Source organism: Suricata suricatta, chromosome 8 (assembly GCF_006229205.1).
Source record: "Suricata suricatta isolate VVHF042 chromosome 8, meerkat_22Aug2017_6uvM2_HiC, whole genome shotgun sequence".
Classification (NCBI taxonomy): Eukaryota; Metazoa; Chordata; class Mammalia; order Carnivora; family Herpestidae; genus Suricata; species Suricata suricatta.
In genome coordinates this window covers 29,405,716-29,422,780 of record NC_043707.1, presented here as the reverse complement: position 1 = coordinate 29,422,780, position 17,065 = coordinate 29,405,716, and the positions used below count along the sequence as shown (strand labels likewise).

General features: G+C 41.4%; 1 protein-coding gene across 4 annotated transcripts in view; it reads left to right on the top strand.

Moving 5' to 3' along the window:
* STYXL1 (serine/threonine/tyrosine interacting like 1) overlaps positions 1–17,065 on the top strand; it is a 67,156-nt gene that overhangs the window by 12,454 nt on the left and 37,637 nt on the right. For 2 of the 4 annotated variants that reach the window (XM_029947654.1, XM_029947652.1), the window contains exon 2: positions 492–598. In XM_029947654.1, coding sequence (XP_029803514.1) covers positions 496–598 — 103 coding nt within the window. In that variant the 5' untranslated portion in view covers positions 492–495. The remainder of the gene's footprint in view (positions 1–491; positions 599–17,065) is intronic. The other 2 variants (XM_029947651.1, XM_029947653.1) reach the window with 1 other exon arrangement.

The following is a 17,065-nucleotide window of genomic DNA, read 5'->3' as shown; positions in this document are numbered from 1 at the left end:
GAGGGGAAGGGGGAAAGAGAGTTGGGCAGAGAGAGGGACGCAAAGCCTAAGAGACTATTGATACTGAAAACGAACCGAGGGTGGAAGGGGAAGGGGAGGGGGAGGGGGGAAAGAGGCGGTGGTAATGGAGGAGGGCACTTGTGGGGAAGAGCCCTAGGTGTTATATGGAAACCAATTTGACAATAAACTATTAAAAAAAAAAAGTTGCTGGGAAACACTCAATGCATGTTGGTTGGATGAATAATGAATGACTCAGTAAACCAATAAAACAATCAAATATAAGCAAAGTAAGAAAAATAAAATAAAATAAAATAGAAAGAGGCACTAGGCCACTAGACTCCATGCTGAGCACTGAGTCTGCTTAAGGTTCTCTGCCTCCCCTACTCGCTCTCACACTCTTTCTCACTCTAAAAAAGTAAAATAAAATAAAATAAAATAAAATAAAATAAAATAGAAAGGTACTAAATTTGTACTTTATTGATTCTTCCCAGTAGGATGGCTGGTTTGGTTTTGTGTGAACCAACAGAGCTTTACAACATCTTGAATCAGGCCACAAAATTGTCGCGATTGACTGAACCCAACTATCTCTGCCTATTGGGTAAGTGCTTTAAAAAACCAAACAAAACTATGTTGCATTAATGTCCTTCAAATGCGACTTTTGGTGAATCAACAAATCTGTGGGATGAGGGACTAAGTGACGTTAGAAAACCTTTAGAGTCCTTCAACATAGCTTACAATGATGCTACTAATTGTCACAGGACTTGGAAATCATTCCGGATTAAATCTAGAGGGTCCTGGAAGACCTGTGTTCTAGTTGAATGAAACATTTTGAACATCTAACAAATACACAGTAATGCTAATAAATGCCCATGTACCCACCACTCAGATTCAGCCTAACATAATGTTACACATAGGTGTACCCCTCTATCTACCCCATCCTGATACCATTGCTTCTCCTCCCCAAAGATGGTCGGTTCTGTATTTTTACATTTTTACTACAGATGCAGGCATCCTGAAATAATGTGTGGTTTGATCATGTATACAAATTGTACCATAATGTACGATCATTCTGCTGCTTGCTTTTTCTTAAAACTTTTGAGATCCGCACCCCACTCCCCCACCTCCATGTCTAAAGGACCTGTTTTAACTGTTAGGGTAGCGTCCATTACTAATCAGTCATGCTGTGTTGCTTGCATTGTGTGTCTATTATGAACAGTGCCTTGTGTGTCTCTTATTCATGGGCAAGAATTTCTTGAGGGTATCTAACTGGAAATGGAATTGACAAGTTGCAGATTCTGCCTTCACTACATTATTGTCAAGTTTCCCTTGAAAAAGATGATCATTTTGCACTCCCATCATCAGTGTTAGACACGTACCTACCGACACCTGGTTTTGCCAGCCTTGAAAATTTTTGCATTGATTGGTGTGAATTTGTATTGTAATTTTTTTTCTCCCCCCAACTAAAAAAAATTGCAGTAAAATACACATAACCCAAAATGCACCATCTTAACCACTTTTAAGTGTCCAGTTCAGTGGTATTAAATGCGTTCATAATATTGCATGGGCTTATGTACACCACCATCCATCTCCATCATTCCTCATCTTGTAAACTCTAAAACAAACTGCATACCCATTAAACACTACCTCTCCATTCCTCCCATCCCTTAATTCCGTAGGAATCACGATTTGCCTTTCTGTTTCTATGATTTTGACCATTGTAGGTCATGTAAGTGGAACCATACAGTATTTGTCTTATGTGACTGGCTTATTTCACTGAGCGTCATCCTGTCATCCAGGTTCATCATGTTATACCATAGTGCAGAATTTTCCTCTTTAAGGCTGAATAATATTCCATTTATGTATATACCACATTTTGCCTATCCATTTATTTATCAACAGACATTTGGGTTGCCTTCCTATTTTACCTATTGTGAATGATGATGATCGTGGGTGTACAAATATTTCTGAGACCCTGCTCTTATTTATTTTGGGTATATACACCAGAAATGGGATTGCTGCATCATGTGGTGATTGTATTTGTAATTTTTTTGAGGAACTGCCACATTTTTTTCCGTAGCAGCTGTGCCATTTTACATGAACACAAGGGTTCACGAGTTTCTGATTTTCTCCACGTCATTGTCAACACTTGTTATTTTCTGGTTTTTGGGGGGTGGTGGTGGATAGTAATCATTCTAATAGGAGGGAGGTAGTATCTCTGTATAATTCTGGTTTGTATTTCCCTAATGATTAGTGATGTCGAGCATCTTTTCATGTACTTATTGGCCATTTGTATATCTTCTTTGGAGAAGTATGGGATCATTCCTTTGCCCATTTTTGAATCAGTGTTTTTTCCCAACTTTGTTTTATGAGTTATCTACATATTCTGGGTATTAATCCCTATTCAGATTTAATAGTCATGAAGTTCGGTTTGCTCATTTCTTTTTCTTTTATTGCTCATGCCTTTGGTGTCCTATCCAGGAAATCATTGCCAAATCCAATGTCCTGAAGGTTTGCCCTAGGTTTTCCTCCTCAGGTTTATACTTCTAGGTCTTACATTTAGGTCTTTGATCCATTTTGAGTTAATTTTTATATGGTGTTAAAGGTCCAACTTCATTCTTTTGCATGAGGATATCCAGTTTTCCCAGCACCATTTGTTGAAAAGACTGTCCCATTCTTAGTGTCTTGAGATTCTGTATGAATTTTAGGATGGATCTTACTTTCTTCTTTCCTTCCTTCGGTCCTTCCTCCTTTCCTCCTATGTTTGTTTATTTTTTGGGGGGAGCGGGAGGGGCAGACATAGTGCAGAGCCCAATGTGGCACTTGATCTCATGAGCCCTGAGACCATGACCTGAGCCAAAATCAATAGTCTGCCACTTAACCAACTGAGCCACCCAGACCCCAGGTTTTTCTTTCTATTAAAAAAATAAATCCTTGGGAGATTTGATAGTGCATTGAATCTATAGATTGTAAACTACTGACATCTTAATAACATTGTTTCCCAGTTCATGAACACGGATTGGTTTTTCCATTAATTTGTCCTTTAATTTCTTTCAGCAACATTTTGCAGTTTTGCATGTATAAGTCTTTTACCTCTTTGGTTAAATTAATTCTTAAGTATTTTATTCCTTTTGACATTATTAAAAATGAATTATTAATTTCTTTGTCAGATCATTTATTGTGAGTGTGTAGAAATACAACTGATTTTTGTGTATTCACTTTGTATTCTGCAGCTTTGTTGAATTCATTTGTTCTAATGGGTTTTTTTGTTTGTTTTTGTCAGATCTTCAGGGTTTTTGATATCTCACTGAACTTTACAGCACAAAGAATATAACTTAATGTATGGAATTTTTTAAAGTTTTTATTTTCTTTAATAATTTCTACAGCCAATGTGGGTCTCAAATTGATGAACCCAAGATCAAGAGTCGCATGCTCCTCCAACTGAGCCAACCTGGCGCCCTTTAGGGTCATTTTTTTGTTTGTTTTGCCCTTTTTTTTTTTTTTTAACACATATGAGATGATATCATCTGCAAACTGAGATGATTTTGCTTCTTCCTTTACAATTTAGATGCGCTTTATTTCCTTTTCTTGCTTAATCGGTCTGGCTAGGGCTTCCAGTACTATGTTGAATGAAAGTGGTGAAAGTTCACATCCTTGTGTTTTTCCTGATCTAGAAGAAATGTCTTTAGTCTTTCACCATCGAATATGATGTTTGCTCTGGGTTTTTTTTTACATGTGGTTTTAGTATGTTAAGGTAGTTTCTTTTTATTTCTGGTTTGTTGCATGTCTTTATTATGAGAGTGTACTGCATTTTGTCAAATGCTTTTTCTCAGTAGTTGGGATGATCATGTGACTTTTCTTTCATTCTGTTTACCTTTTGGTGTATTGAACCATTCATACATTCCAGAAATAAATCCCACTTGTTTATGGTATGTAATCCTTTTAATATGTGGCTAATTTTTTTTGGAGATTTTTTGCATTAGTGTTCATACTGGCCTGTACGTTTTTCGTTTCTCTGTTTTTCTTGTAGTGTCTTTTGCTTTGGTATCAGGGTAGTGTTGGCTTCATAGAATGACAGGAAGTGTTCTTTCCTTTTCAATTTTTTAAAATTTTTCTTTATGAAATCCGTTATATTAAAAAAATTTTAGGGGCGCCTGGGTGGCTCAGTCGGTTAAGCCTCCGGCTTCGGTCTAGGTCAGATCTCACGTTTGTGGGTTCGAGCCCCGCATCAGGCTCTGTGCTGACAGCTAGCTCAGAGCCTGGAGCCTGCTTCCATGTCTGTGTCTCCTTCTCTCTCTGCCCCTCCCCCTCTCATGCTCTGTCTCTCTCTGTATCAAAAATAAAGAAAACACTAAAAAAAATTTTAAAAAAATTTTAAAGAAAAAAATTTTTGAGAGAGAGTGAGAGTAGACAAGCAGGGGAGGGACAGAGAGAAGGAGAGACGGAATCCCAAACAGGCTCTGTGCCATCAGCACAAAGCCTGATGTGGGGCTTGAACTCACAAATTGTGAGATCACGACCTGAGCTGAAACCAAGAGTTGGACACTCAACTGACTGTGCCGCTCAGGCACTCTAAATCAATTATATTTTAATAAACACATGAAAATGTTCTGATAAAATCTCTATGAACAGATCTCTACGTCAGGGATTTCAAAAGATTTATCATCATCTTTCAAAACAATACACTGAAATCTAAAGTGTTAGATTGGTAAGGAGCAATGGATGAGATCTTTCCTGGGATCAGGTTTGGTCAGATATGGGAAAGACCCTTCAGAGTAGTGAACTGGGGAGAGCACAGACCAGGGAAAAGCTTTAGTACATGCACTGTACTGGCTTATAATTCTGCTTTGAGTCAACTCTGCCAGTGCGAGAAGATATCTGTGCATTATAATAATATGGAATATAAACTCCTCTCTATGCATATGCATCCTGTATAGATCCAGCCTGATAATTACAGTGGTTGAGTGGCCTATGGAGGGCTTTTCTTTTTTCGGTCAGGAGATTTTTAAAACTTTTTTTAGAAAGAAAGCACAAGCAGGGGAGAAGGGCAGAGGGAAATGGAGCCTAAACTGAGCATGAGGCCTGATGCTGGGCTTGATCGCATGACCCTGGATCATGATCTGAACTGAAATCAAGAGTCAGGTATTTGAGTGCCTGAGGTGGGGGGCGCTCAAATGGTTAAGTGTCTGACTTCAGCTCAGATCATGATCTCATGGTTTGTTAGCTTGAGCCCCACATTGGACTCTGTTGTCAGCACAGAGACTGCTTCAGATCCTCTGTACCCCCCCCCACCCCCCGCCCCTCCTCTGCTGGTTTTCTATCTCCTTTCCTCTCTCTGTCTAAATAAACTTAGGGGAAAAAAAAAGATGCTCAACCAACTGAGCCACCCAGGAGATTTTTGATTATTGATTCAATCTCTTTCCTGGTTATAGGTCTATTCAGATTTTTTTCTTTGTGATTTAGTCTTGTTAGGTTTGTGTTTCTAGGAACCTGCCAGTTTCATGTAGGTTATTTAATTTTTTGGCATATAGTTGTTCATAGTACTCTTTTATAGTCTTTTTTCTATTTCTATAGAGTTGTGGTAATGTCTCTACTTTGATTTCTGGCTTTAGTAATTTGGATCTTCTCTCTTTCTCTCCTTTTTTAGTCCTCCTTTTTCTTAGTCCATCTAGCTAACGGTTTATTGATTTTGCTTATCTTTTCAAAGAGCCGACTCTGGGCTTCATGGATTAATTTGTTTTAAGTCAACATCACCTAGGGCACATGTGATAAAGTCTATGTGGGTTTACATTTGTATCTGCATACATATGCACAATAGACCTCAAAGCTCAACACCACATGTTGTAGAAATTAAAACAAAAATAAAATGGCCCTTCTTGGAAGATTAGAGCAACACATCCAATCCTCTTATTGGTTTGTTTTAAATTTTTTTAATGTTTATTTATTTGAGGGGGGCGCAGCACGAGTTGGGGAGGGGCAGAGAGAGGAGAGAGAGAACCCCAGGTAGGCTCCATACTGTCAGCACAGAGCCTGACGTGGGGCTCGAACTCACGAAACCATGAGATCATGACCTGAGCCAAGATGAAGAGTCGGACTCTTAACTGACTAAGCCACCCAGGCGCCCCCATCCTCTTGTTGATAAGAAGCTATGACTGAACCCAGTTTGTCTGCCCGCCAAGGCTCAGCAAAGCCAGTCCTACAGCAAGGAAAGGGTTTGAGAACAGCTAAATGACGGGAGGGCAAGCTTCAAACCTGCCTTCCTGAAGGGGAAGAAAAAAGTGTTTTATCATCCTTGGGGTTGGAATTTCATACATATTGATGAAAAGGATGGGGAAACTTAAGAGTGTTCATGACAAAAGGTGGAGCTTTCTTATCACACAAATGTATGTTAACAAATATCTCGTGTTCACTTTACAGTGGACACAACATGAAAATGAGGCAAGGGGCGCCTGGGTGGCTCAGTCAGTTAAGTGGCCGACTTCGGCTCAGGGCATTATCTCGCGGTTTGTGGGCTTGAGCCCTGCATTGGGCTCTGTGCTGACAGAGCCCGGAACCTGCTTCTGATTCTGTGTCTCCCTCTCTCTCTGCCCCTCCCCTGCCCATGCTGTTTCTCTCTGTCTCAATAATAAATAAAACATTAGGGGGGAAAAAAAAACAGAAAATGAAACAAAATTCAGGACGTCATCTCAGGATAAAGAGAAGGGGCTGTGTGCATGCTCTGAGAGCCGGATGGGGTTTGGGGCCCTTGTTTCCAGTAAGGAATGCATGGCTTTGCATGTTCATAGGCTTGGACCCTATCAGTGACCTTGAGTCTAGGCTTCTGTGGAGACAGTAGTGGATTTATTAGTGAGGTCTGAAAAAAAGCAATAGCTCATGAGGGAGAAACAGGTCTCTGAAAAACAAGCTCTAATTTCCTGTTAGTTTCAACCTCAACAACCCTGTGGAGCACGGTTTCAAAGCCTTACCGAAAAACTATAGCTAGCTTTGGGGTGCCTGGCTGGTTCAGTTGGAACAGCATTCGATTCTTCATCTCAGAGTCATGAGTTCAAGCCTCATAAGGGGTGTAGAGATCACTTAAATACATTTTTAAAATGTCTTTTTTTTTTTTTTCTGAGAGAATGTGTGAGCAGAGGAGAGGGGCTGAGGTGGTGGAGAGGAGAGAATCTTAATCAGGCTCCATGCTCAGCACAGAGCCCGATCCAGGGTTCAATCTCAGGACCCTAGGATCATCTGACCTGGTATCAAGAGCTAGATGCTCAACTGACTGAGCCACCCAGGCAACCCACAAATATTATTTTTTCAGAGCTACTTTTTTTAAAATTTTGTTTTTTAGCTTTTTAGTTTAGTTTTTTTTGTTTGTTTGTTTTTTGTTTTTTAGAGAGTGAGCCTGTGAATTGGGAGGGGCAGAGAGTGAAGGAAAGAGAGAATCCCAAGCCGGCTTTGTCTTGTCAGAGCAGAGCCTGACACGGGGCTCGAACTGACGATCTGTGAGATCATGACCTGAGTCAAAATCAATGTCGGACACCTAACTGACTGAGCCACTCAGGAGCACCTCCCCCCACCTTTTTTTTTAAATTGAGGCATGATTGACTAGAAGCTACATTTTTTTAAAGTTTTTTTTTATTTGAGTGCTTGGATGGCTCAGTCAGTTGAGCATTCAATTCTTGATTTCAGCTTGGGTTATGATCCCAGGGTTGTGGGATCAAGCCCCCATAGAAGATTCTCTCTTCCTCTGCCTCTCTCCCCCACTAGTGCCCTCACTTTCTCTTTCTCTAAAATTAAAATATATGTTAAGACATCTTGAAACTGTCTTTTGAATTTGTATTTACATTAGGTAAAAGCGATCCATTCATAAGACTACCTAGAATTAGGTTTATAATCTATTCTAGTATTTCTAGTTTATGACTAGTTTCTAAACATCAGTTTACAAATAACAGGTTCAGTTTTTCAAATCTTTTGTTCCCACTTTTGTTGAGAAATAATTGACATACATCACTGTGGGAGTTTAAGGCATATGGCATGATGGTTTGATTTGCATATATTGTGAAATGATCATGGTAGGTTTAGTTAACATCCATCATCTCTCATGAATACAATAAAAAGGATAGAGCATTTCTCCTTATGATGAGAACTCTTAGGATTCACTCTTAAGAACTTTCCCACACGGGCAGTTAGTCAGTTCAGTCAGTAGAGCACGTGACTCTTGATTTCCATGTCGTGAGTTTGAGCTCCTCAGTGGATGTAGAGATTACTTTTAAAAAAATCATAAAGGGGCACCTGGGTGGCTCAGTTGGTTGAGCCAACTGACTTGGGCTCAGGTCATGATCTCGCAGTTTGTGAGTTCGAGCCCCACGTCGACCTCTGGGCTGACAGCTCAGAGCCTGGAGCTGCTTCAGATTCCGTGTCTCCCTCTCTCTGCCCTCCTCTGCTCACTCTCTCAAAAGTAAAGAAATGTTTTTAAAAAAAATCATAAAAAAATGTTTCCCACATAGTCTGTAGCAGTGTTAGCGATAGTCCTCATGTTGTACATCAAAACATGTTCATTTTTTTTTGTTCTTTTATCAAAAGGGAAAGTTCTAGCTTCAGTCCTATCCAGCAGGGGGAAACTGGGAAAATAAGACTCCAGCAGTTCCCCACAAATATCACATTTTTCAAATGGCAGGAACTCCCACTGAACCAGATGTTCATATTACTAAGACACATAATGTTTTTAAATGTTTATTTTTGAGAGAGCATGCAAGTGGGGGAGAGGTAGAGAGAGAAAGGGAGACAGAGGATCTGACTCCGGCTCTGTGCTGACAGCAGTGAGCCTGACACGGGGCTTGAACTCATGAACTGTGAGATCATGCCCTGAGCTGAAGTTGGATATTCAACAGACTGAGCCACCTAAGTGCCTCGTGTCCTTTTGTAAAATAATGTCTATTTGAGAGTGAAAGAGCAAGTGCATGTGGGTGGGTGGAGGAGGGGCAGGGAGAGAGGGAGAGAAAGAAAATCCCAAGCAGGCTCCATGTTCAGTGTGGAGCCTGACAGGGGGCTTGATCCCATGACCCTGAGATCATTACCTGAGCCAAAATCAAGAGTCTGATGCTTGACCCACTGAACGACCCAGGTGCCCCTCCTTTTGTCCTTTTTGATCTTTTTTAACCATGGGCATGGGTTTGTTTTTGTTTTCTTTTCTTTTCTGGAAAGATCCCTCCAAAGGAAGAAATAAACAAATCATGTTTCTAGTAGAGAAAAATGTATCTAACTTTTCACAGTGATGGCACCTAGGACTTGTCCATGCCCTTTAGAAGTGTCTTATGTTTAATAGGAAGAAAAAACTAGAAAGAAGACCCGTTTCCCAACAGCCAGCCATGTTCCCAGTGTGCATCTGTTGTTTGGGTCTGCAGGGAGAGAGCCTGCGTTTGGACTCTACAGAGAGCAGATGATCCCCCTTCCTCCCTGCTCCTGGTCACTGTGGTTGTAGGTGATTACAGGTGCCAGCACAGCCACCTCTAATTGGACCTTAATTGCCTGATGGTCCCTGATGCGGTGCTTCAAATGCATCCCTGCATTCTCCACCCCGCCCCCCCCCAGTCAGTGACCAAGAGCAGCAGGAATACTTACGGCAAGCCCATTCCTATGACATGTAGGATCCCTCTCAGGAGTGTCTTTGACTTGAAGGCTCCCCATAGCCTTGCCAAAACTTCCTTAGAACTGCGCTACAGTCTATGGACCTACCTTTCCCCCTCCCTCCTTCACAGAGGTCATCCCTGCGTCCTGACTGCTAGCTCCCTGTCTCCTCATTTTCCCTCACCAACGTTTTCCCTAATCAAACTTGTGCATGTCTTATTCGATACTGGCATTTGCGACTGAGAAGACTTGGGCTATTGCAGATCATACAGGAATTGGGAGGAGCTGAGAAAACCGATGGCGAGATGGGATTTTTTTGCCTCACTGCTTGGGAATAGATGAGGTGTTGAAGACTCAGACTCACGAACCGAGAAATCATGACCTGAGCGAAGTCAGATGCTTAACCGACTGAGCCACCCAGGTGGCCCTGCACATTAATTTCTTTAGTCTCTATTGCTGATTTGTGAGTTCTGGAGACACTTGGAGCATTAGACATTACCACAAGTCTTTTCTCTTTTGAAATATTACCCCCACACACTTCTACAGCTCATTGTTTTATATATACGTGTGTGTTTATATATATGTATGTGTGTGTGTATGTTGTATCTAGCAATCTTGATGTGGTATCCTGTTAATCCTACTTGTTTATGGTTCTGTTGGATTTTCCTTTTCTTTTTCTTTTTTTTATTTTGAGAGAGAGAAGAGGGTCAGAGGGAGAGGGAGAGGCAGAGAGAGAATCCCAAGCAGGTTCTTCACCGTCAGCACAAAGCCTGACATGGGGCTTGAACTCCCAAACCATGAGATCATGACCTGAGCCAAAACCAAGAGTCAGAGGCTTAACCAACTGAGCCACCCAGGTGCCCCTCTGTTAGGTTTTCTATATAGACAATTATATTTGTCTATGTATAATGACAGTTTAATTTCTTCCTTTTCAATTCTTAATACATTTTACTCCCTCCCCCCATCTCACTGCATTGCTGTGCCCTTCGCTCTCCTGTGTGTTGTTACACAGGCACCTGACTGAAGGTTTTGTCTTTTTTCTCCCTTTACCAATTTGCTATAATGTTCACTGTAGCTATTTAGTAACTTTCCCCAACAGGTTAAAGAAGTCTTACTAAAGACATATTTTTTGGGGCGCCTGGGTGGCTCAGTCAGTTAGTGTCCAGTTTTGGCTCAGGTCATGATCTCACAGTTCGTGGGTTCGAGCCCTGCGTCAGGCTGTGTGCTGACAGCTCAGAGCCTGGAGCCTGTCTTCCGATTCTGTGTCTCCCTCTCTCTCTGACCCTCCCCTGCTCATGCTGTCTCTCGCTCTCTCTCCAAAATAAATAAAACATTAAAATAATTTTTTAATAAAAAAATAAAAAATAAATTTTAAAAAAGACTTTTTTTTCATAACCTGAATTGAAACTTTTGTTGCCAAAAGTTCCAAACAGACAAAGCAAAACCAATGAATCCCTGAAGCAATAATGAGTAAACATCTATTGTACAACACAGGGAAAAGATAGTTTGCAAACTGGGAACATTCCAACAGACTGTGGGATAAGGCTCAGGGGTATGTTTATTATAAAGCTGCAGGGTAGGAAAATAGCATTTATTTTCCCACAGTGATTGGTCACAATATTACAATATTTTTAAAATTAAAACTTTTTTTTACAAATGTTTATTTATTTTTGAATTTAAAAAAAATGTTTTTTATTTACTTTTGAGAGAGAGAGACAGCATGAGCAGGGAGGGTCAGAGAGAGAGGGAGACACAGAATCTGAAGCAGGCTCCAGGCTCTGAGCTAGCTGTCAGCACAGAGCCCGATGCGGGGCTTGAACCCACGAACTGTGAGATCATGACCTGAGCCAAAGCCAGATGCTTAACCGACTGAGCCACCCAGGCACCCCACAAATGTTTATTTTTGAGAGAGAGAGAGAGAGAGACAGAATCTGAAGCAGGCTCTAGGCTCTGAGTTGTCAGCACAGAGCCCAACACGGCTGGAACTCACAAACCATGAGATCATGACCTGAGTCTGTCATTTAATGGACTGGGCCATCCAGGCACCCTCCACAATATTATACTTTTCAGTGGTTTGCTCTTATCCTTGGGAAACAGTTCAAAGTTTGCTTATCATTTCCAGAGACCCAAGCAAGACAGGATCCAGGTCAAATTAGCCTTGTAAAATAAGCTGACTTAAGCTTTGTTTCACTGAACTGATTTTATCTGCTCAGGGACTTTGTGAGGTTGGTCTCTGTTTCTGATTTTAACAGCATCTATTGAAATGAACACAAGTTTTTCTCCTTTATTTTAAAAAAGTTTTAAAAACCTTTTTATTTTGGGGGCGCCTGGGTGGCTCAGTCGGTTGAGTGGCCGGCTTCGACTCAGGTCATGATCTCACGGTTCGTGGGTTTGAGCCCCGCGTCGGGCTCTGTGCTGACAGCTAGCTCAGAGCCTGGAGCCTGCTTCGGATTCTGTGTCTCCTTCTCTCTCTGGCCCTCCCCTATTCCCACTGTCTCTCTCGATCTCTCAAAAAAATAAATAGAGAACATAAAAAAAAAATTAAAAAAAAAAAACCAACCTTTTTATTTTGAAAGAGAGCACGAGAGAGTAGGGGAAGGGGCAAAGAGAGAGGGAGACAGAATCCCAAGCAGACTCGGCACTGTCAGCAACGAACCCAGCCCGATGCAGGGCTTGAACTCCGGAACCGTGAGATCATGACTGAAGCTGAAGTCAGACACTTAACCGACTGAGTAACCCAGGTGCCCCTTTAATATCTTAATGTGATTTTCTAGTATTACATAGTTGCAATTCCATCATTGTGTGCACACCATTAGATTTGTCTTATTATGATTTCTGACTCTCACATCCATATTGAGTGAAATGAGCTCACAGTGTACTATGCTTAGTTTTGTTTGTTTTTAAACTACAGACCGTGTATCTGACTTCTTTTACTCAAGACTCTATTGTTAAGATACACTCACAGGGCGCCTGGTGGCTCAGTCTTTTGAGCGTCCAACTCTTGATTTTGACTCAGGTCGAGATCTCACAGTTGTGGGATCAAGCCCCATGGTGGGTTCTGCACTGGGTGTGGAGCCTGCTTCAGATTGTATCTCTCCCTCTGCCCCTCTGCCCCTCTCAGTGCATTCTCTCTAAAACAAAAACAAAAACAAAAATTCACTCCAGAACACCACAGGTAAACAAAGCCAGACCCTGCTTAAAGAGATAAGGACAGATTTTAATCAGTAATATACTGTTGCAATAGGAAAGAGTCCAGTGTGCTGAGCTCTGCTTTGGATTGCACAGAGGTCCCTGGGTGATTTAAGGGAGTGAGGGAGCAGGCAAGAGAAGGAGAGAGAGTGTGGGGCTCAGGGGACTGGGGACAGTGAAAAATTACAGGAGGTGTAAGGGGTGTGGTCCGTGTGAAATCCATCAGGGTTTGCTGACCGCAGCTTATTGAAGTTGGACTCCTGCCCTCCCCGGAGGCTGACGGGCAGTGGAGACAGCGGACAGGCTGCGCAAACAGAAAGTTCTTTTGATAGCCTTGAGTTTTCTCAGGCAAGTAGTTTAAGGGAGGCTACGGTCAGCCTAGGGATGTGGCATTAAGCTGTTTCAAAAGATGTCTTTAAAATGAAGATATTGTCAAATGTCTGAGGGTTTTTTTGTTTTGTTTTGATTTGTTTTTTCACTCATGTACTTACAAGTTCTTTATAAACTCTGGAGACAAGACTTTTTATTTGTATTGCAGATCTTTTTTCTCATTCTGTGACCAGCCATTTCACCTTCTTTTTTATTTAAATTTATTTTTTAAATTTACATCCAAGTTCATATTTAGTGCAACAATGATTTCAGTAGTAGATTCCTTAATGCCCCTTAGCCATTTGCCCATCCCCCCTCCCACAATCCTCCAGTAACCCTCTGTTCTCTGTATTTAAGAGTCTCTTATGTTTTGTCCTCCTCCCTGTTTTTGTATTATTTTTGCTTTCCTTCCCTTATGTTCATCTGTTTTGTATCTTGAAGTCTCCATATGACTGAAGTCATATGATATTTGTCTTTTTCTGACTAATTTCTCTTAGCATAATACCTTCTAGTTACATCCACATAGTTGCAAATGTCAAGATTTCATTCTTTTTGATTGCTGAGTAATACTCCGTTGTATGTATATACCACATCTTCTTTATCCATTCATCAATTGTTGGACATTTGGGTTCTTTCCATACTTTGGCTACTGTCGATAGCACTGCTATAAACGTTGGCGTGCATGTGCCCCTTTGAAACAGCACACCGGTATCCCTTGGATAAATACCTAGTAGTGCAGTTACTGGCTTCTAGCGTAGTTCTATATTTAATTTTTTGAGGAATCTCCTTACTATTTGCTGGAGTGGCTTGCACCAATTGGTATTCCCACCAGCAGTGCAAAGAGATCCTCTTTCTCTGCATCCTCGCCAACATCTTTTGTTGGCTCAGTTGTTAATATTAGCCATTCTGACGGGTGTGGGGGGGATATCTTATTGTGGTTCTGATTTGTATTTCCCTGATAATGAGTGATGTTGAACATTTTTTCATGTGTCAGTTGGCCATCTGATGTCCTCTTTGGAGAAGTGTCTATTCATGTCTTTTGCCCATTTCATCACTGGATTATTTGTTTTCCAGTGTTGAGTTTGATAAGTTCTTTACAGATTTTTGGATACTAACCCTTTATCTGATATGTCATTTGCAAATATCTTCTCCCATTCTGTTGGTTGCCTTTTGCTGATTGTTTTGTTGATTGTTTCCTTCGCTGTGCATCAGCTTCTTATTTTGATGAGACCCCAATAATTCATTTTTGCTTTTGTTTCCCTTGCCTTTGGAGATGTTTTGAATAAGAAGTTTCTGCAACCAAGGTCAAAGAGGTTTTGCCTGCTTTCTCCTCGAGGATGTTGATGGCTTTCTGTCTTACATTTAGGTCTTTCATCCATTTTAAGTTTATTTTTGTGTATTGTGTAAGAAAGTGGTCCAGGTTCATTTTTCTGCATGTCACTGTCCAATTTTCCCAGCACTACTTGCTAAAAGACTGTCTTTGTTCCATTGGATATTCTTTCCTGCCTTGTCAAAGATTAGTTGGCCATATATTTGTGGGTCCATTTCTGGGTTCTCTATTCTGTTCCATTGATATGAGTGTCTGTTTTTGTGTCAGCCCTTTCAGCATCTTAATGTTGTATTTTGATGAAAAATGATAGAAGTTCTTAATTTTAATAAAGTTAGGTTTACCTGTATTTTTTTTTTTTTTGGTTAGTGTTTTCTTATGCCTTTTTTTAAAAAAATTTTAGAGCAAGTGTGCACAAGGTGGGGAGAGGGGCAGAGGGGCAGAGGGAGAGCCAGAGAATCCTAAAGCAGGCTCTAGGCTTGGTTCAGTGCAAAGCACAACACGGGTCAACCCCGCACCCCTGGGATTGTGACTAGAACCGAAATCAAGAGTTGGACGCTTAACCGACTCAGCCACCCAGACACCCCTCTTATGTCTTTTTAAAGAAATACTTTATTTTTCTAGAGTAATTTTAGATTCCTAGCAGAAAGTAGAGATTTCTTGGGGCACCTGGGGGCTCAGTCAGTTAAGTGTCCATCTCTTGCCTGCAGCTCAGGTGATAATCTCACTGTTTGTGGGAACGCACATGAGTGAGGCTCTGTGCTAGCAGGCAGAGCCTGCTTCAGATTCTTCCTCTCCCTCTCTCTTTGCCTCGTGTGTGTGTGTGTGTGTGTGTGTGTGTGTGTGTGTGTGTGTGTATGTGTGCATGCGCTCTCAAACATTTTCTTTTATTTTAGAGTCTTGCAAACCTTTTTTTTAATATTAGTTTTAAATATTTATTTTGGAGAGAGAGAGAGTGTGTGTGTGTGTGTGTGTTTGTGTGTGTGAATGAGTGTGTGAGCAGGAGAGGGGCAGAGAGAGAGGGAGACACAGAATCTGAAGCAGGCTCTAGGCTCTGTCAGCACAGAGCCTGATGTGGGGATCTAACTCTGTAATGGCCAGATCATGACCTGAGCTGAAGCCAGATGCCCAGTCAACTGAGCCGCTCAGGTGCCCCTCAAGTGAACATTTTAAAAAGTAGAGAGTTCCTAAATCCCCCCAGTCCCCAAGTAAGCACAGCCTCTCCCAACTGTCCTAATCCCTCACCAGAGTGGTGTGTGTTTTATTATTGATGACCCTACATCGATACTCTGTTATCACCTAAAGCCCAGAGTTTACATTAGGGTCGTACATTCTTTGGGTTTTGACAAATGGCTGACCTACGTCCATCATTACAGGATCCTGCATTTCACTAAAAGTCCTGAGTGCTCTTGCGTATTGGTCCCTCCCTCCCCCCAACCCTGGCAACCACTAATCTTTCTATGGTCTACACAGTTGGGTGTTTTTAGGGATGTCCTATATTTGGAACGATACAGTATACAACATTTTTGGACTGGCTTCTTTGACTTCTATATGCATTTAACTTTCCTCCACGTCTCTTCCAGACTTTGATGGCTGTGTGTGTGTGCATGTGTGTGTGTACACACACGCATGCTCCATGATATTCCATTTTCTGGATGTACCCCCTCTATCCATTCACATATTTAAGGACATCTTTGTTTTCAACTTCTGGCAGTTATGAAAAAAAGCTGCTACAAGCATTTGTGGTCATAAACTTTCAATTAATTTGGGCAAATACCAAGGAGTATGATTAGCTGGTAAGAGTATATTTAGTTTTGTTAGAAACTGCCAAACTGTCTTCCAGAGTGACTACCATTCTGGTTTCTGCCAGCAATGAATGAGAATTCCCATTGCTCCACATCCTCACCAGCATTGATGTTGTCTATGATTTGGATTTTTAAAAAATGTTTATTGTTTGAGAGAGAAACAGAGGACAAGTGGGGGAGGGGCAGAGAGAGGGAGACACAGAATCTGAAGCAGGCTCCAGGCTGTCAGCACAGAGCCCAATGCAGGGCTTGGACTCACGAACCATAATATCATGACCTGAGCCAAAGTCAGATGCTTAACCAACTGAGCCACCCAGGTGCCCCAGATTTTTGGCATTCAAATAGATACCCTGTGTAGGGGTATCTCAGTGTTTCAATCTGCATTTCTTTGACATGATGTGGAGCATCTTTTTCTATGCTTATTTGCCACCTGCATATCTTCTTTGGTGTGCTGTGTCTGTTCATATCTTTTGCCCATTTTTGAGTCAGGTTGTTTGTTGAATTTAAGAATGATGTTTTGGGGGTTCCTGGCTATCTCAGTCAGTGGGGCACATGACTCATGATCTTGGGTTTCTGAGTTCAAGCTCTACATTGAGTGTAGAGATTACTTAAAAGATATTTTAGAGATGCCTGGGTGGCTCAGTCTGTTGGGCTTCTGACTCTTGTTTTCAGCTCAGGTTGTGATCTCATGGTCTGTGAGTTTGAGCCTCACATTGGGTTCTGTGCTGACATCTCAGGGCCTAGAGCCTGCTTCGGATTCTCTCTC